General features: G+C 37.8%; 1 protein-coding gene across 1 annotated transcript in view; it reads right to left on the bottom strand.

Annotated features, from left to right (window-relative positions):
• LAMB4 (laminin subunit beta 4) overlaps positions 1-14,783 on the bottom strand; it is a 93,783-nt gene extending 79,000 nt beyond the window's left edge. The window contains 2 exon segments of the mRNA XM_037837461.1: positions 9,718-9,875; positions 14,750-14,783. Coding sequence (XP_037693389.1) covers positions 9,718-9,875; positions 14,750-14,783 — 192 coding nt within the window.
• Between the last annotated feature and the right edge of the window lie 226 nt (positions 14,784-15,009).

The raw sequence follows: 15,009 nt of genomic DNA, 5'->3' as shown, positions 1-15,009 counted from the left end.
TCCAGAATATTCTTATCTCTTCCTCCTTCCCTTCTTCCAGGTCTCCATTTAAATGGCTTTATCTTAGAGAGATCTTCCTTTAATACTCTATCTAAAATACTACCACTACCCTACCCTCTTGGCCTTCTGCCACTCTCTATCCCTTTGCCCTGCCGTATGTATTTTCTAAGCTCTTCATATAGTCTACTTGAGACTATATTATTTAATTGTTGATTTATTGTTTGTCTCCATCATTAGAATTTAAGTTAAATGAGGGTAAGGACTTTGTTGTGTTTATAACTGTATTTCCATTACGTACAATAATTTCAGGCACATAGTAGATGCTCGGTAAAATTTGTTGAATGAATGTATGATGATTTTAATGGTTATTTCAGCTAGAGATTGTCACAATAAACCAGCCATTTGAGAGATCCATATAATCAATGCATTTTAGAATCACATCACTGGCTATCAAGAGCCTTTTAATTGGAGAAAACCAAAGGGCCCCTTGGAAATTAAGGAGCAATGGAGCTAGATCAATTCTGCATTTTGGTAGGCTTGGACTAGACCTGTCCTAAAAGAGTAGCAGAAGCCCTGTGGTTCCACCAAAAGAGTCCAAGGGAAAAATGTTTATCTTCAGGTCTTTTGGCCATTTTTCTGTAAACATTTTAGAAGCACAGAATTGATGGAGCTAGCCACAGAGGACACTGTGCCGGTTTAGATGTATTATGTCCCCCAAAATGCCATATACTTTGATGCAATCTTGTAGGAGCAGACATATTAGTGTTGATTGGGTTGAAATCCTTCGATTGAATTATTTCCTAGAGATATGGGCCCCGCCCATTCAGGGTGGGTCTTGATTTAATCACTGGAGTCCCATAAAAGAGCTCGGTCAGAAGGAGCTTGGTGGTGCAGCTGAGAGAGGAGCTGGAACACAACCTGGGATCAGCAGACACCAGCCACATGCCTTCCCAGCTAACAGAGGTTTTCTGGACGCCAATGGCCATCCTTCAGTGAAGGTGCCCTATTGTTGATGCCTCACCTTGGACAGTTTATGGCCTTAAGACTGTGACTCAGTAATCAAATAAACCCCCTTTATAAAAGCCAATCCATTTCTGGTATTTTGCATATCGGCAGCATTAGCAAACCAGAACAGATACTTAGGTGTGGTTACTAGATGTAGAGTACCAAGTTAGGGAACATTATGGGCCAATGTTGACATTGAAGCTTCTGAAGAAAACATTTTGGTTGATAACTCTTTGGTACATAATGGATGGTGAAAAAAAGATCACCTACTTATAGCCACACCTATATTTTGTCAGGCTGAAGATTTTTTATGCATTCTTCCATTGTTAGAGAAGTTGTGGGTTTATAGCAATCATGCAGAAAATATAGGATTCCCATATACCACCCTGCCACCAACAGCTTTCATCGGTGTGGAAATTTGTTACAATTGATGATAGCATATTTTTATAATTGTACTATTAATTAAATTCCATGGTTTAACTTAGGGTTTACTGTGTAGTACAGTTCCAAGGATTTTTAAAAAAAAATTTATAGTTTCCTAATTAAACAATAGATAGTATATCTAACATTTCCCCTTTTAATCATATTTTCAGTGCTGTTTATTGCATTCACAATGTTGTCCTACCATCACCACAATCCATTACCAAAACATTTCCATAATTCTAAATAGGAACCCTGCACACTTTAAGCCTTAACTTCCCATTGCCTGTCCTCACCCCATCACCTGGTGTGCCGGTTTGAATGTATTGTGTCCCCCAAATGCCATTATCTTTGTGGTCTTGTTGGACAGACGTTTTTGGTGCTGGTTAGATTTGCTTGGAATGTGCCCCACTCAGCTGTGGGTAATAATTTTGATGAGATGTTCCCATGGAGGTGTGGCCCCTCCCATTCGGGGTGGGCCTTGATCAGTGGAGCCATATAAATGAACTGACTGAGAGAGAAAAAACTCAGTGAGTGCAGCTGGGAGTGATGTTTTGAAGAGGAGCAAGCTTGCTAGAGAAGAACGTCCTGGGAGAAAGCCGTTTTGAGGCCAGAGCTTTGGAGCAGATGCCGGCTGCCTTCCTAGCTAGCAGAGGTCTTCCGGACACCATTGGCCGTCCTCCAGTGAAGGTACCCGATTGCTGGTGTGTTACCTTAGACGCTTTGTGGCCTTAAGACTGTAACTGTGTAGCAAAATAAACCCCCGTTTTATAAAAGCCTATCCATCTCTGGTGTTTTGCATTCTGCAGCATTAGCAAACTAGGACACCTGGTAACCTATATTCTAGATTCTGACTCTGAGTTTGCTTACTCTAATTGTTTCAAATCAGCGAGATTCTACAATATTTGCCCTTTTGTTTCTGGCTTATTTCACTCAACATGACGTCTTCAGGGTTCATCCATGTTGTCATATGCATCAGCACTTCATTCCTTTTTATAGCTGAATAATATTCCATTGTATGTATATATCTCATTTTATTTATGCATTCATCAGTTGAAGGACATTTGGGTTGCTTCCACCTTTTGGCAATTGTGAATAATGCTGCTATGAACATTGGTATGCAAATATCTGTTTGAGTCCCCACTTTCAATTTTTTGGGGGTATGTACCTAGTAGTGGAATTGCTGGATCATATGGTAGTTCTATACTTATTGTTCTGAGGAACCACCAAACTGTCTTCCATAGCAGCTGCACCATTTTACATTCCTATCGGCAATGAATAAGTTTAGGTCTCTGCATCCTCTCCAACACTTCTTATTTTCTGTTTATTTTTATTTATTTATTTTTTTAATAGCAGCCATTCTAATGGGTATGAAATAGTAACTCATTGTGGTTTTGATTTGCATTTCTCTGATGGCTAATGATATTGAGCATCTTTTCATGTGCTTTTTGGTCATTAGTATGTCTTCTTTGGAGAGATGTCTGTTCAAGTCTTTTGCTATTTTTAAATTGGGTTGTTTGTCTTTTTGTTGTTAAGTTGAAGGATTTCTTTATATAGAAAATATATAAACAAACTTCATTTGTTGAAGAGACTATTCTTTCTCAATGAGTAGTATCTGCTACCTTGTCAAAAATCAGTTGGCTATAAATGTGAGGGCTGATTTCTGAGCTCTAAATTCTATTCCATTGGTCTATACGTCTGTCCTTGTGCCAGTACCATGCTGTTTTGATAACTGTGGCTTTGTAATAAGTTTTAAGATGGGAAGTGAGAATCATCCAACTTCATTCTTCTTTTTCAAGATGTCTAGCTATTTGGGGCCCTTTTCCCTTCCACTTCCGTACAGATGGATGTTAGAATTTTGATAGGATTGCATTGAATCTATAACTTGCTTTGGGAAGGATTGACATCTTAATGATATGTAGTCTTCCAATCCATGAACATGGAATATTCTTCCATTTATTTAGGTCTTCTTTAATTTCTTTTAACAATGCTTTGTAGTTTCCTGTGTATAAGTCTTTTACATCTTTGGTTAGATTTATTTCTAGATATTTGATTCTTTTAGTTGCTGTCATGAATGGAATTTTTCTCTTGATTTCTTCTTCTGACTGTTCATTTCTTGTGTTTCTATGACACTACTGATTTTGGGGTGTTGATCTTGTAGTACCCTGCCACTCTGCTGAATTCATTTATTTGCTCAAGGAGTTTGTTATGGGTTTTGAGGATTTTATGTTTATAGGAGCCTATCATCAGCAAGCAAGGAAAATTTTACTTTTTATTCCTAATTTGGATGCCTTTTATTTCTTTTTCTTGCCTAATTGCTCTGGCAAGACCTTCCAGTACAAGGTCTGAATAACAGTGCTGACACTGGGCATCCTTGTCTTGTTCCTCATCTTAGAGGGAAAGCTTTCAGCTTTTCACCTTAACTAGGATGTTAGCTGTGGGCTTTTCATATATGCCCTTTATCATGTTGAGGGACTTTCCTTCTATTCCTAGTGTCCTAAGTGATTTTATCAAGAAAGGGAGCTGTATTTTGTCAAATGCCTTTTCTGCATTGATTGAGATGATCATGTTTTTTTTTTCCCCCTTCATTCTGTTAATGTGGTATATTACATTAATTGATTTTCATATGTTGAACAAACCTTGAATATCAGGAATAAACTCCACTTTATCATGGTGTATAATTCTTTAAATATGCTGTTGGATTCAGTTTGCTACTATTTTGTTGAGGACTTTTTGCATCTGTATTAATAAATACTGATCTGTAGATTTCTTTTCTTCTGGTATCTTTATCAAACTTTGGTACAAGGGTGATGTTGGCCTCATAGAATGAACGAAGGAGTGTTCACTCCTCTTCAGTTTTTTGGAAGACCTTTAGCTGAATTGAGTTAAGTCTTCTTGGAATGTCTGGTAGAATTCCCCTGTGAGGTTTTCTGGACCTGGGCTTCCTTCTCTGTGTTGGGAGATTGTTGATCACCGATTCAATCTCTTGACTAGTAATTGATTTGTTGTGATCTTCTATTTCTTCTTGAGTCAGTATAGGTAGTTTGTATGTTTCTAAGAATTTGTCCATTTCATCTAGGTTATCTAATTTATTGGCAAACAGTTCTTCATAGTATCCACTTATAGTTCTTTTTATTTCAGCAGTGTCAGTAGTAATGTCCCCCTTTTCATTTCTGATTTTTGTTATTTGTATTATCCTTCTTTTTTCCTTTGTCAGTCTAGCTAAAGGTTTGTTGACTTTCTTGATATTTTCAAAGAACCACCTTTTGGTTTTGTTGATTCCCCCCTATTGTTTTTTGTTTTCTATTTCATTTATTTCCACTCTAATCTTTGCTATTTCCTTCCTTCTACTTGCTTTGGATTTAGTTTGCTCTTCTTTTCTTAGTTCTTCCAGTTTTCAGGTTAGGTCTCTGATTTGACGCCTTTCTTCTTTTTTCATGTAAGCATTTAGATCTATAAATTTTTCTCTCAGCACTGCCTTCACTGTGTCTCACGTTTTGGTATGTTGTATTTTCATTTTCATTTGCTTCAAGATATTCTTAATTTCATTTCACTTCTGATTTCCTCCTTTATCCACTGATTCTTTCTTCTGCCAGCTCCAATCTGCTCTTGAAACCCTCCTGGGCACTTTTCATTTTAGTTATTCTGATCTTCAACTCCAGTAGTTCTGTTTGGCTCCTTTTTAAAATTTCTATCTCTTTACTTAGACTCTTACATTATTCATTAATTGTTTTCCTGATATACTGTAGTTCTTTCTCTGTACTTTCCTTTATGTCCTTGAGCATTTTTATGGTTTTTGTATTTTTATACTCCCCAGTTTATTTTGAAAACAATCTTTTCTGACATATGTCCAAATGAATTTGAAATTATAGTTTTCTCAAAGTACACAGAAATTACCTATATTCTCCTATAAATGAAACACTGATTAAAGGACACAACTTATTATTTAAGGACTTCAACATAATAGAATTCTCTTTTTCCAGTTTTTTAAACTATTTTTACCACCTAAGCCAATTTATATTTGACATTTGGTTTATACGTGCATCGAAAAACAGACACATTTGCCAATGTGAGCATAAGATAAAGCAGCATACAGTGTCCTTTCTGGATATAATTAAATTTTCAGAGGCAAACTGGTTCAAATGGGAGGAAAAAGCTGACTCCCTTATGAAATAAGGAATAAACAAAAATCAAGAATAATCAAAGGCACTAAAGATTAATTCCATAAATTATTCTCTTTTTCCTATCCTTTTAGCATACAAGTGTACAGTATGGGTATATGTGTGAATTAGAAAACTCCCAGTCAAGATTATGAACTCCTATGACTAGGGGTATATAATTCAATAAAAGGCCCTGGGGTAAAAAGATGAGAGGTAGTATAGGCAAATAGAAGACATTTGTCCATCAAGTTATACATGTCAACTTACTAAAGAGGTAGAGTATTTAAAAGTCTCACTGGGCTCAGAAATTGACTTGGGCCTTATAGTGATGTTGTAGTTCATTATTTATTAAAATTATAATTAAGCATATTAGAATGCTGGCTATCATTGGATCAGTTAAATATTAGAAAGAAATGACTATTACAAAATGCACATCAAGTATTGTATTTCGTGATTCTACAATATTGTTTGTTCTACTATTTTTGTAATTGGGCAAGATAAGAGGTCCAATTTGCTGAAGAACATTTAATGTATCCCATAAACAGTCTGGATCAATCAACTGTCTTTATTAATTCTGCCAAGTACAAAACTGATTTGCATCTAAAAATTTTTTTAAGAAGGAGTAAATCAATTGAAAACATAGTTGTGGCCTTGAGCTATGAAACATTGCACTTTAAAACACTGATTGATTGAAAAACCTAGAACATCATTGTAAAGATGTAAATCATTGTTGGCCTTCAGCAATGAACAGATGCAGCTTTATCTCCAGAAATGGTTTGCAGCACCTCACACACTGCTGGTTCACAGTCTCGTTGTCAGAGTCATTCCTCTAATAGGGATCTTCAATAATAACTTGTTTTTGTGGATCATAGCTCCCGAGTAGTTCAGTTTTAGCTTTGCAGTTTTTAACTTCACTGCCTCTTCTATTCAAATATCTCAGATTGCTTTCATCCATACACAGTCTATAATTAAATGTGGCAAAGCTGTCTTTGGTAACCTGCCGGGTAATGTGATTCATGGGAATATCATGCTTCTTTATGCAATGTTGCCCTCAATAATCACGAGGTTTTCCTATCTCATATGCGGATGTTGCGGTACTGTCTATCCTCCAGTTGTCTGCAATATTTTGATCAGTTACAAGTTTTTTGAAAACTGCTTCTGCAATGGGTGATCCACAAATGTTACCCAGACACAAAAACAGCACCAATTTGGGCTCCTGTGCTGCCATCTTCTCAGGCTCAAAGAGAGGCACACAGTGAGTTCTTTAAGCATTTTAAAAATCAGTTTTCTAAAGGCTTTGTTCTATTTGTCCACATTCTCATCTTCTTCATTGGTGTTTTCTGTATTTTTATCCTCTTCCGTTGGATAGGCCATCATTTCCAGTTTGTTTTTTTGTCTTATACTCTTTTGCTGTACACTGTCTATTTTAACATTTTAAAATGTCAACTCTGGGATTTACCCCTTCGGATGTCTGTTTCCTGATTTTGTACCCAGTTGGTGAAAGGACAGAGATTTCCTTGAGCTTCAGCCCTCCTATCGGGAAGGTCTGCCCAGGGTGAATGCAGTGTGCAGGGTTTTCCCTGTCTTATTGGGCCTCTGTCTTATCCTGGGATTGTGCTTGTTAGTTGTTTTGGAGTTCCCCTGTTTCTTGGAGTTTGGGTGTCCTTTCTGTTTTCCAGGGGAAAAATCTCCTTCTCCCAGGCATCTGAAGCCAGCAGGCCTTTGTCCGAGACTCTCCGCCTCTATAGCTTTTCACTCTACTTTTTTATCTCATGCTGCTTTTGCCTGGAGGGCAAATTCTGAAAGGAGGGTACTCCAGGGAGAGATTTCTCAACTCGGTCTTTCCCAGCCAAAACAGGGCTAGGGAACTATGAATGGGGCAGAGACTGGCTTCAAAGTGCCCTGTGGTGGGGGTCAGAAAGGTGCCAAAATCTTCTTCTACCGCTCCCCCAAGTTGAATTTTCCTGGGCCAGGAATTGCAGCCCTTCAGCTAGCTTTCCCTCATAGCCCTGGGGGAATACCTCTGTCTTTAAATCTCCACCCCCTCCAGGTTAGGTTGAAACAGTAGCTGCACACAGAGCTGGGACCCGGCAATCTGAATTTGCTAATCAAAAACTATGATCAGTGATCAGCCATGCGTACCCCTGTTCTTGGGGAAGAAGATTTTTATGTTCCTTTCTGTCACCAGTAGCTAGCCAGAGACTGGACACCGCAGCAGCCTGCTGCCAGAGTGGGGGATGGGCACCAGCCGCTGCCGGGAAGAGAGCAATTTACAGTTCTTTACCATAATTTATCAGTCTCTTCTTCCTCCTGCTCTTCCCTGGTTGCTGTACAGTATTCTTCTGGCCTCTGGAATTTCAAAATAGTTGTTTCAGACAGCGCTTGCCTGTTTAGTAGTTGTTTTGGTAGAAGGACTGAATCCCAGATCTCTCTACTCCGCCATCTTCCCCAGAAGTAGAGCCTGAAGATATTTTGAGGTTGTTTCTAGTTCGAAGATTTCTAAGATTTCTGTGATTTTATGGACAAAAGAAGCCTCTGCAGTTTGATTTACTTCTATTTTTGGTGGTGTAACTTTGAGCTATAGGAACACCAATTTCTAATTATGGTCAGACTATGTTGTCCCATGACAACAGTTAGCCAGTGGTTTAAGAACAAGATTGTAACAGTTTGAAGCTGTATTTACTCCAGAAAAGATCATGTTCTTAAATTTAGTCGATCCCTGTGGGTGTAGACCTATTATAGGTAGGCCTTCTGATTAGGTTATTTCAATCATGATGTGACCCACCTCATTCAGGGTGGGTCTTATTCCTCTTACTGGAGTCCTTTATAAGAGAATAAAAGACTGAGAGAAGACACAGTAAAAGTCCCCAGAGAAGCTGAGGGAGGAAGTCACTGAAGCCAGAAGCTGGAAGCAATGAACCTGGAGAGAAGGGAGAGACCAGCAGATGTCACCTGACCATGTGACAGAGGAACTGAGAATCACTGGTAGCCGGTCTTCAGGGAGAAAGCATCGCCTGTTGATGCCTTGATTTGGATGTTTTCACCGCCAAAGAACTATAAGCTTGCGAGTTAATAAATCCCCATTGTAAAAGCCAACCCATTTCTGGCATATTGCATTTTGTCAGCTTTAGCGAACTAAAGCAGTGATGCTCATGTTGGAAAGTTTCTAATATTAGAGTTAAGAATCACTTCTGCTGTCCAGTGGACCTGAACTTGGTAGTCACTTGAAGGGCCATCTATTCCACCTGACCTAGAGTTGGGCAGAACTTCCATGTGCAATTTCCCAGCGCATGTAGATAATTTGCTTTCCTCCTAAACTTAGAATGGTGCTAAGCACCCAAGTATTTTCTCTACTTATTTATAGTCATCATCATTTACTAGGACCAATTAGGATACAAAGCATTTCCCAGAGTCTTAAACAAGTTGCCTTAGATGAACAATACATGGAAAAGCCTGGGCCAGTAGTATTAGGCTTATGTCCAACTTCCTTCCTGCACATCCTCTCATTTAAGTGGTTGACGTGACTGCCTCAGGCTTTTCAGCAGGTAGGATACCCACATGCCTTTGGATGCTTGTTCTGCTCCAAGAGCACAGGGAAGAAAAAAAACACTATTAAGGTATTGGTCCCTTAATAAAACTGTTCTTTAAGAGGAAAAGGCTAAAGGTACAAAATACATTCATACTGGGAATTTAAGGAAACAATACAATTTCCAAGTGATATTGTGGAATTGGTTTATAATGAATTCAAAGTTGTTCACTCCCTCTATCTCTGTCCAAGGCAGAACAATGAGAACTCAAGTGCAGCATAATAGCCTTGAGGCCCTGAAGGATGTTTGACCTTCACCGAAGAGTCGATTATGCTCACTCTATGGAAATCACTAAGGCAGCTAAATAGACCAGGAGATTTTAGAGTAATCCCCCAGGTAAAGTCTTTTTCTATCCCAAATATCACAAGAAATATAAATTAAGCAGATCACCCTATTTCTGGATTTGTTGAGATTTACCGGACTTTGAATTATTTTTTCCCTGTTTCTCCTTCTTTAGTGTTGTCAGGGTTACCCCAGATGTACTTAGAAAAATACACATCATCAGTTAAATAATGTCCCAACAAGTAAACAAAGAACCAACCCACCTCCAGGTAGCTGAGGATGCAATATCTCTGGGCTCGGTCCAGCCCACAGGTAGAAGAAGCCGTCAGCTGAGCGTTGCGCCCCACCAGGAGATTGCCAGTGGTAGGATGGCAAGCACCCCCACTGCATTCATCTTGAGCATTCAAGTAACTGAGCAATCCTTGAACACAAGAGAAACAGCCTAATTGCAAGGTGGCCTAAGGCAGCACAAGGTCTGAAGGAGTACCTGGTTACCTTGGAAAGGTGACAGTCTGTTTATTTTTAATACTATTGTGTTGGTCATTAAGACCCTGGCAGTGGATACCATTGGTGCCCTCATCCTGAAGAAAATCACTTGTCCTGAGAGGTTACACCATCTGCATTCTCCTGTCCTCTCTTGGGGCAGCCTGTAGCCAATGACTGAGGGACACAAGGTTCAAAACACTGGCCTTCTTGCTTCATGCTGGGATCAACTCTGTGGTACAGTTTATGCTCAGAGGCTCCCTATGGGAACGGGCTGAATCTCTGATTCCAGTGGGACCACATCCTGCTTTCTCCACTTCCCTCATTCTCTTACTCCTGTGAGCACTCCATTAATCACTTGCACACAAATCACTATCTCAGGCTGTGCTTCTGGGGAACCTGATCTGAGACAGCTCCCCTTTTACTGACAGTTCTTTCTGTGTCATTTTAGTAATGAAGACCAATGCATAGACAAAAGGAAGGAGAATCCTAATCCTGCTTTCTATACCTATTGCCCTTACCTGTACAAAATACATTAGAGAATTTAAGAAAGACTTAGGGCATCATTTTCTCTTAAAATATGCAAATTCAATTGGACCCATGTATGACCTGGATTGTTGGGTTCCAGTACACCAATCATGCCCCCCTTGGAATAAAGGGAGAGATGAGTTCCAGTCTGATATGACACACTTAGTCCATGATGCCTGCTGTCCAGCATATCTGTCATGAAGGGATTCAGCCACGAGTGAGATAAGATCATTGCAGGGACAATATTGTCTCAATTTCAACTCAACTATCCACTTTACTTTTCTTATGTAGTTCCTGAAATAATGTCCTTAAATCTCTGTTTTAAAACTTGGTTTAAATTAAATTTGGAAAATTGATTTAAGGTATAAATCATCTGTAACCAAATGACTGAAAAATTCTATATGTTGCTTATAGAGTACAATATACGTAGTTTTGGGTATACAAACTCTGAACATACTGTTTGAGAACCACTGGGCTAGACAAAAGGAAGGGAAAAGAAGGAAATTCTATGTGCAGATGGATGAACATTCAAACCATTCTGAGTTTAAGTATTAAATCTCTATGCGTGAATGTGTGAACCATTCCTTGCCTGCAGAGTTTACTCCATTATGTTATAGTATTATATTTCTGTAACCTGTAACATATTAGCAGATGTGTTTATTGCCAGGAAGATTGAATAAAACAAAGTAGACTCTTATTTAGGTGAAGGTCTAAAGTTAATACAGGTTAATAGCGCATATAATCTGAGTTTCCTGTAATTCTTTGATTCATAGATATTTAGAGAATTCATTGTATTTCTTCTTTTAAAAAGTATATCTGAACAGGAAAGTATACTATTATTTTTAATTCAATTAAAGGGCTAGAATCCTGTTGGTTCTCAAGGCCAAAATTTAGGCACTAGTTTCTCTTGATTGCAATTCAAATTACAGACATGGGAACTCTGAGGAAATAAAATAGCCTGTAGATTGAAAGGCATAGGACTGAGAATAGCTGAAACAATTTTGAAAAAGAATAAAGGAGAAGTAATCATTCTACCTGATTTAAGGCTTACTATAGAGCTACTGTAAACTAGACAGTGTGATATTGGTGGAGGGGTAGCCACAGAAGATCAATGGAATAAAATAAAGAACTCAGAAATAGAGCTACACAAATATGTCCAATTGATTTAGATGCAAAAGCAATTCAATGGAGGAAAGATGGCCTTTTCAACAAATGGTACTAGAACAACTGGACTTCCATAGGCAAAAAAAAAAAAAAAAATTAACTGCAACCAAAACCTCATGCCTTATATAAAAATTAACACAAAATTATAATACTCATAAAATATAGGAGAAAATCTTCAAGACTTAGGACCAGGCAAAGAGTTCTTAGATTTGACAACAAAAGGGAACTGGATTTGACAATAAAAGGAAAAACGGATAAATTGGAACTCATCAAAATTAAAAACTTTTGCTCTGAGAGAGACCCAGTGGAGAGGTGAAATTCAACCTGGAGACAAGCTGGTAAAACATGCACACACACTACAATAGCCCCTGGCTGAGGAACCAAGTAAACTCAACACCCTAAAATAATACACACATGAAATGTTCCACGTGCTCTTGTACATGTTTCCTTTGAGACATGAAATTTTATGCCAAGCCCTTACTTCAGCAGGCAGGAGTGAGAGGCATGAGCCTATAATAAAATAAATAGCATATTGTGAAATAAGTTTGTTTTTCCTTCAGTTTCTTCAATTATAAAGAATGTTTTCATGGGCCTGTTTTACTTTAATGGGTTTCTTCTCTGTAACTCGCCTTCCAACAATGTAGCCTCTTGAAAAATAATGCTCTTTCTCTTATGTATACTATATGAACTATTATGACTATTAATCTTATGTATACTATATGAAGTATTACTACTCTTAATCTCTTCCCCCACAGGTTTCTAAATGGGCACTGAACAGGGAATTTTCTATCCACACTCTCATTGCAAAGATCATTATTCTAAACCAAAGGCACAAAGTCTTTTCTTTTTGAGAAAGGTACATGAAGAAAGTTAGCACCATCATATGCTTATTTTGTGATGTAATAAATGATTCTAGATTGGTTGACATGGATTTTTCTTTTATTCACCCAACAATCCACATCCAGTTCTTTCATTTCCTAGAATTTGCATCTGGAACAAATAATTATTCAGAAGTTTGGACTCCAATAGACAGAGATTTTCTAAACAGTCAAGAACAAATCTTTGCAGATGCTGCATGTGGATTAACTAAGACTTGCCTTCCAGGGATTTACCCTCTTAGACAAGTTCTGTCCTGAATTCTTTTATTGGAATTGTTGTCTTAGAGATTTACTGTGTTTTTATAACTTGACTTGGCCAAACTTGTTCTGATCAGATATGTACTTTTCAGCTAGAAAACCATTCCAGTACTTAGGGAAATGTACTATTATAAGTGAAAATATGAACCTCTGTTCTAAAATACTTGGCAAAAAGTGACTAGAAACATAATCAGTTGAAGCTTCATGCCTGAACATAGACTCAGCACTATCCTTCCTAGGCAGAAGTTTTCAATGGCCAGATTTTCACATTAGCAATAGGTTGGAGTTGATTCAAAGGATACAGATGGTTATATGTTTATACAATAAATGTTTTCCTTAAAAAGTGACTTACAGTGTGAAGATAGAGTCTTTTAGGAGATCTGATAATTTAAAGAAAACCTGGAGTAAATTCTTCTACAAAGTGAAAGATTATTTTGTAGACGTTAGTATAATTTCATAATTTCTATTTATTTTGTATATTGTTATATTAATTTTCATAAACATGTTTTCACATTCTATAGAGTTCACTTCAAAGTTTGAGAGGATATGAGTGCACACATCTATTTATGTACCCACACACACATTCAGTTATTACAGGTAAGAAAAACTGCAAAGCAGGTGTGTCAGATAAGGTTTGCACTTTCCATCCAGTTCCCAAAACTCACTGGGCCAATGCATTTTTTATGATTCTTTTTCCTTTTCTTTCTTAGTCAAAATGCAGGATAATGTGTTTAAATAGGCCCCTAGTATTTTTTTTTTTAATTATATCATGTATACAATTTTTAACTGCACATCATCAGCTTGGGCATTTTCTGGTTAGTAGTTTGACCATGGGCAGCTCTAGAGATTTGGATTAGATCAGGGAAAACTCAGGTTTAGAAATTCAGGTTGTATTATAGTGGGGCCTTTCCTGTCAAAGCTAACTTAGTTTTGAAGATGTTTCTTCCAGAGAGAGGGAACCCCTGGGTGGCAGGGCTCTCTGAGCAATAGTGAAGTGGGTCAGAACTTTTGGAAGGTGTGAGTGAGGTATCCTATGTAGAGATTTGAGGGGAGGTGCAGCATCCCTCAGGGGTCCCGCCTGGTTTTGGAGACTAAGTTAGTCTCAAAGAGACCATCTGGGGCAGATGTAGATCACACCAACTCTTCTCTGACAACTGGAGGCCAGGGCTAAGGCTCACAGCCCAGGGCTGTGGGGTATAAACTGAGGGCCCCATATGGATCACAAGTCTCTGCTCTCGCTGGCTTGTGAGTGGCAGGGAATTTTCAACAGAGAACGAATGAGCAGCCTACCATCTGGAACCATTCTTCTTTCCTCCATTACCAGCAAATCTAATTGGGAAATTACCTTAGGGTTGGGGAATGGCAAAATTACAAAAGACAAGATTCTTAAAGTTTGCTTAAATGAAGAGACTGAGCATGTATCTGTGAAGAGAAGATTCTAAGCAATTCCGTTAGTACTCAGTAGCCAAAGGCAGGGCTGCTGTAGATATAGAAAAGTCAAGATCAAAGAGAGTATTTGTCAAAAACATCTCCTCTATGACTAATACAAGTTATATTCTGCTTATTAAAAACAGCAGAGGTGTGGAGAATTTAGCCTTTTAGCTCAGGGCCGCAGCTTACTTAAAAGAGAGAATTTTGCCTATAAAATCTTCTTAAAAACTCAGCATTGGGACAAGTACTACATTCAAACATAACTATTTAAGAAAATTTAAACATATTTTAAAATTAAGAATCAGACAGCATTTTACTAGCATTTTCTGCTGATAACATTCCATTGAAGAGTGATAGAAATACCTATGTGTAGAGACTAAACATGTTTGTGTGGAATTTCTAGTTGCTTGACACAGTTATACAAGAGAATAGCCCTGCAAGTGTATAGTGGTATAAAAAAAGAAGTGGATATGTTTAGAAATTATTTCTACCAAGTCTTTTTAGAGAATTCAATGTGAGTAAGAAATGGATTCTGACAACAACAAATACTCACCAAGGTGCAAAAATAGGATCAGATGAAATGGCATTCTTCTGCCAGGAAATCATTAACTTCAGTTCTCCTGGGTAAAATAATAATAATAAAAAAAATTAAAATCATTCACTCTGAGAGTCAATAACTGACATCATCATATAATATTTATAAGTCCTAAAATTTGTCTGATGGTTCTTACCTTTTAGGGACACAAAACCTATACTACCCCAGTGATTTAAAAAGATGAGTGTATAAAATATTTTTAAGTAAAAATATAGCTT

Source organism: Choloepus didactylus, chromosome 5 (assembly GCF_015220235.1).
Source record: "Choloepus didactylus isolate mChoDid1 chromosome 5, mChoDid1.pri, whole genome shotgun sequence".
Taxonomy (NCBI): domain Eukaryota; kingdom Metazoa; phylum Chordata; class Mammalia; order Pilosa; family Megalonychidae; genus Choloepus; species Choloepus didactylus.
The sequence above is the reverse complement of the archived record's forward strand: the minus strand, read 5'-3'. Positions and strand labels throughout refer to the sequence as shown.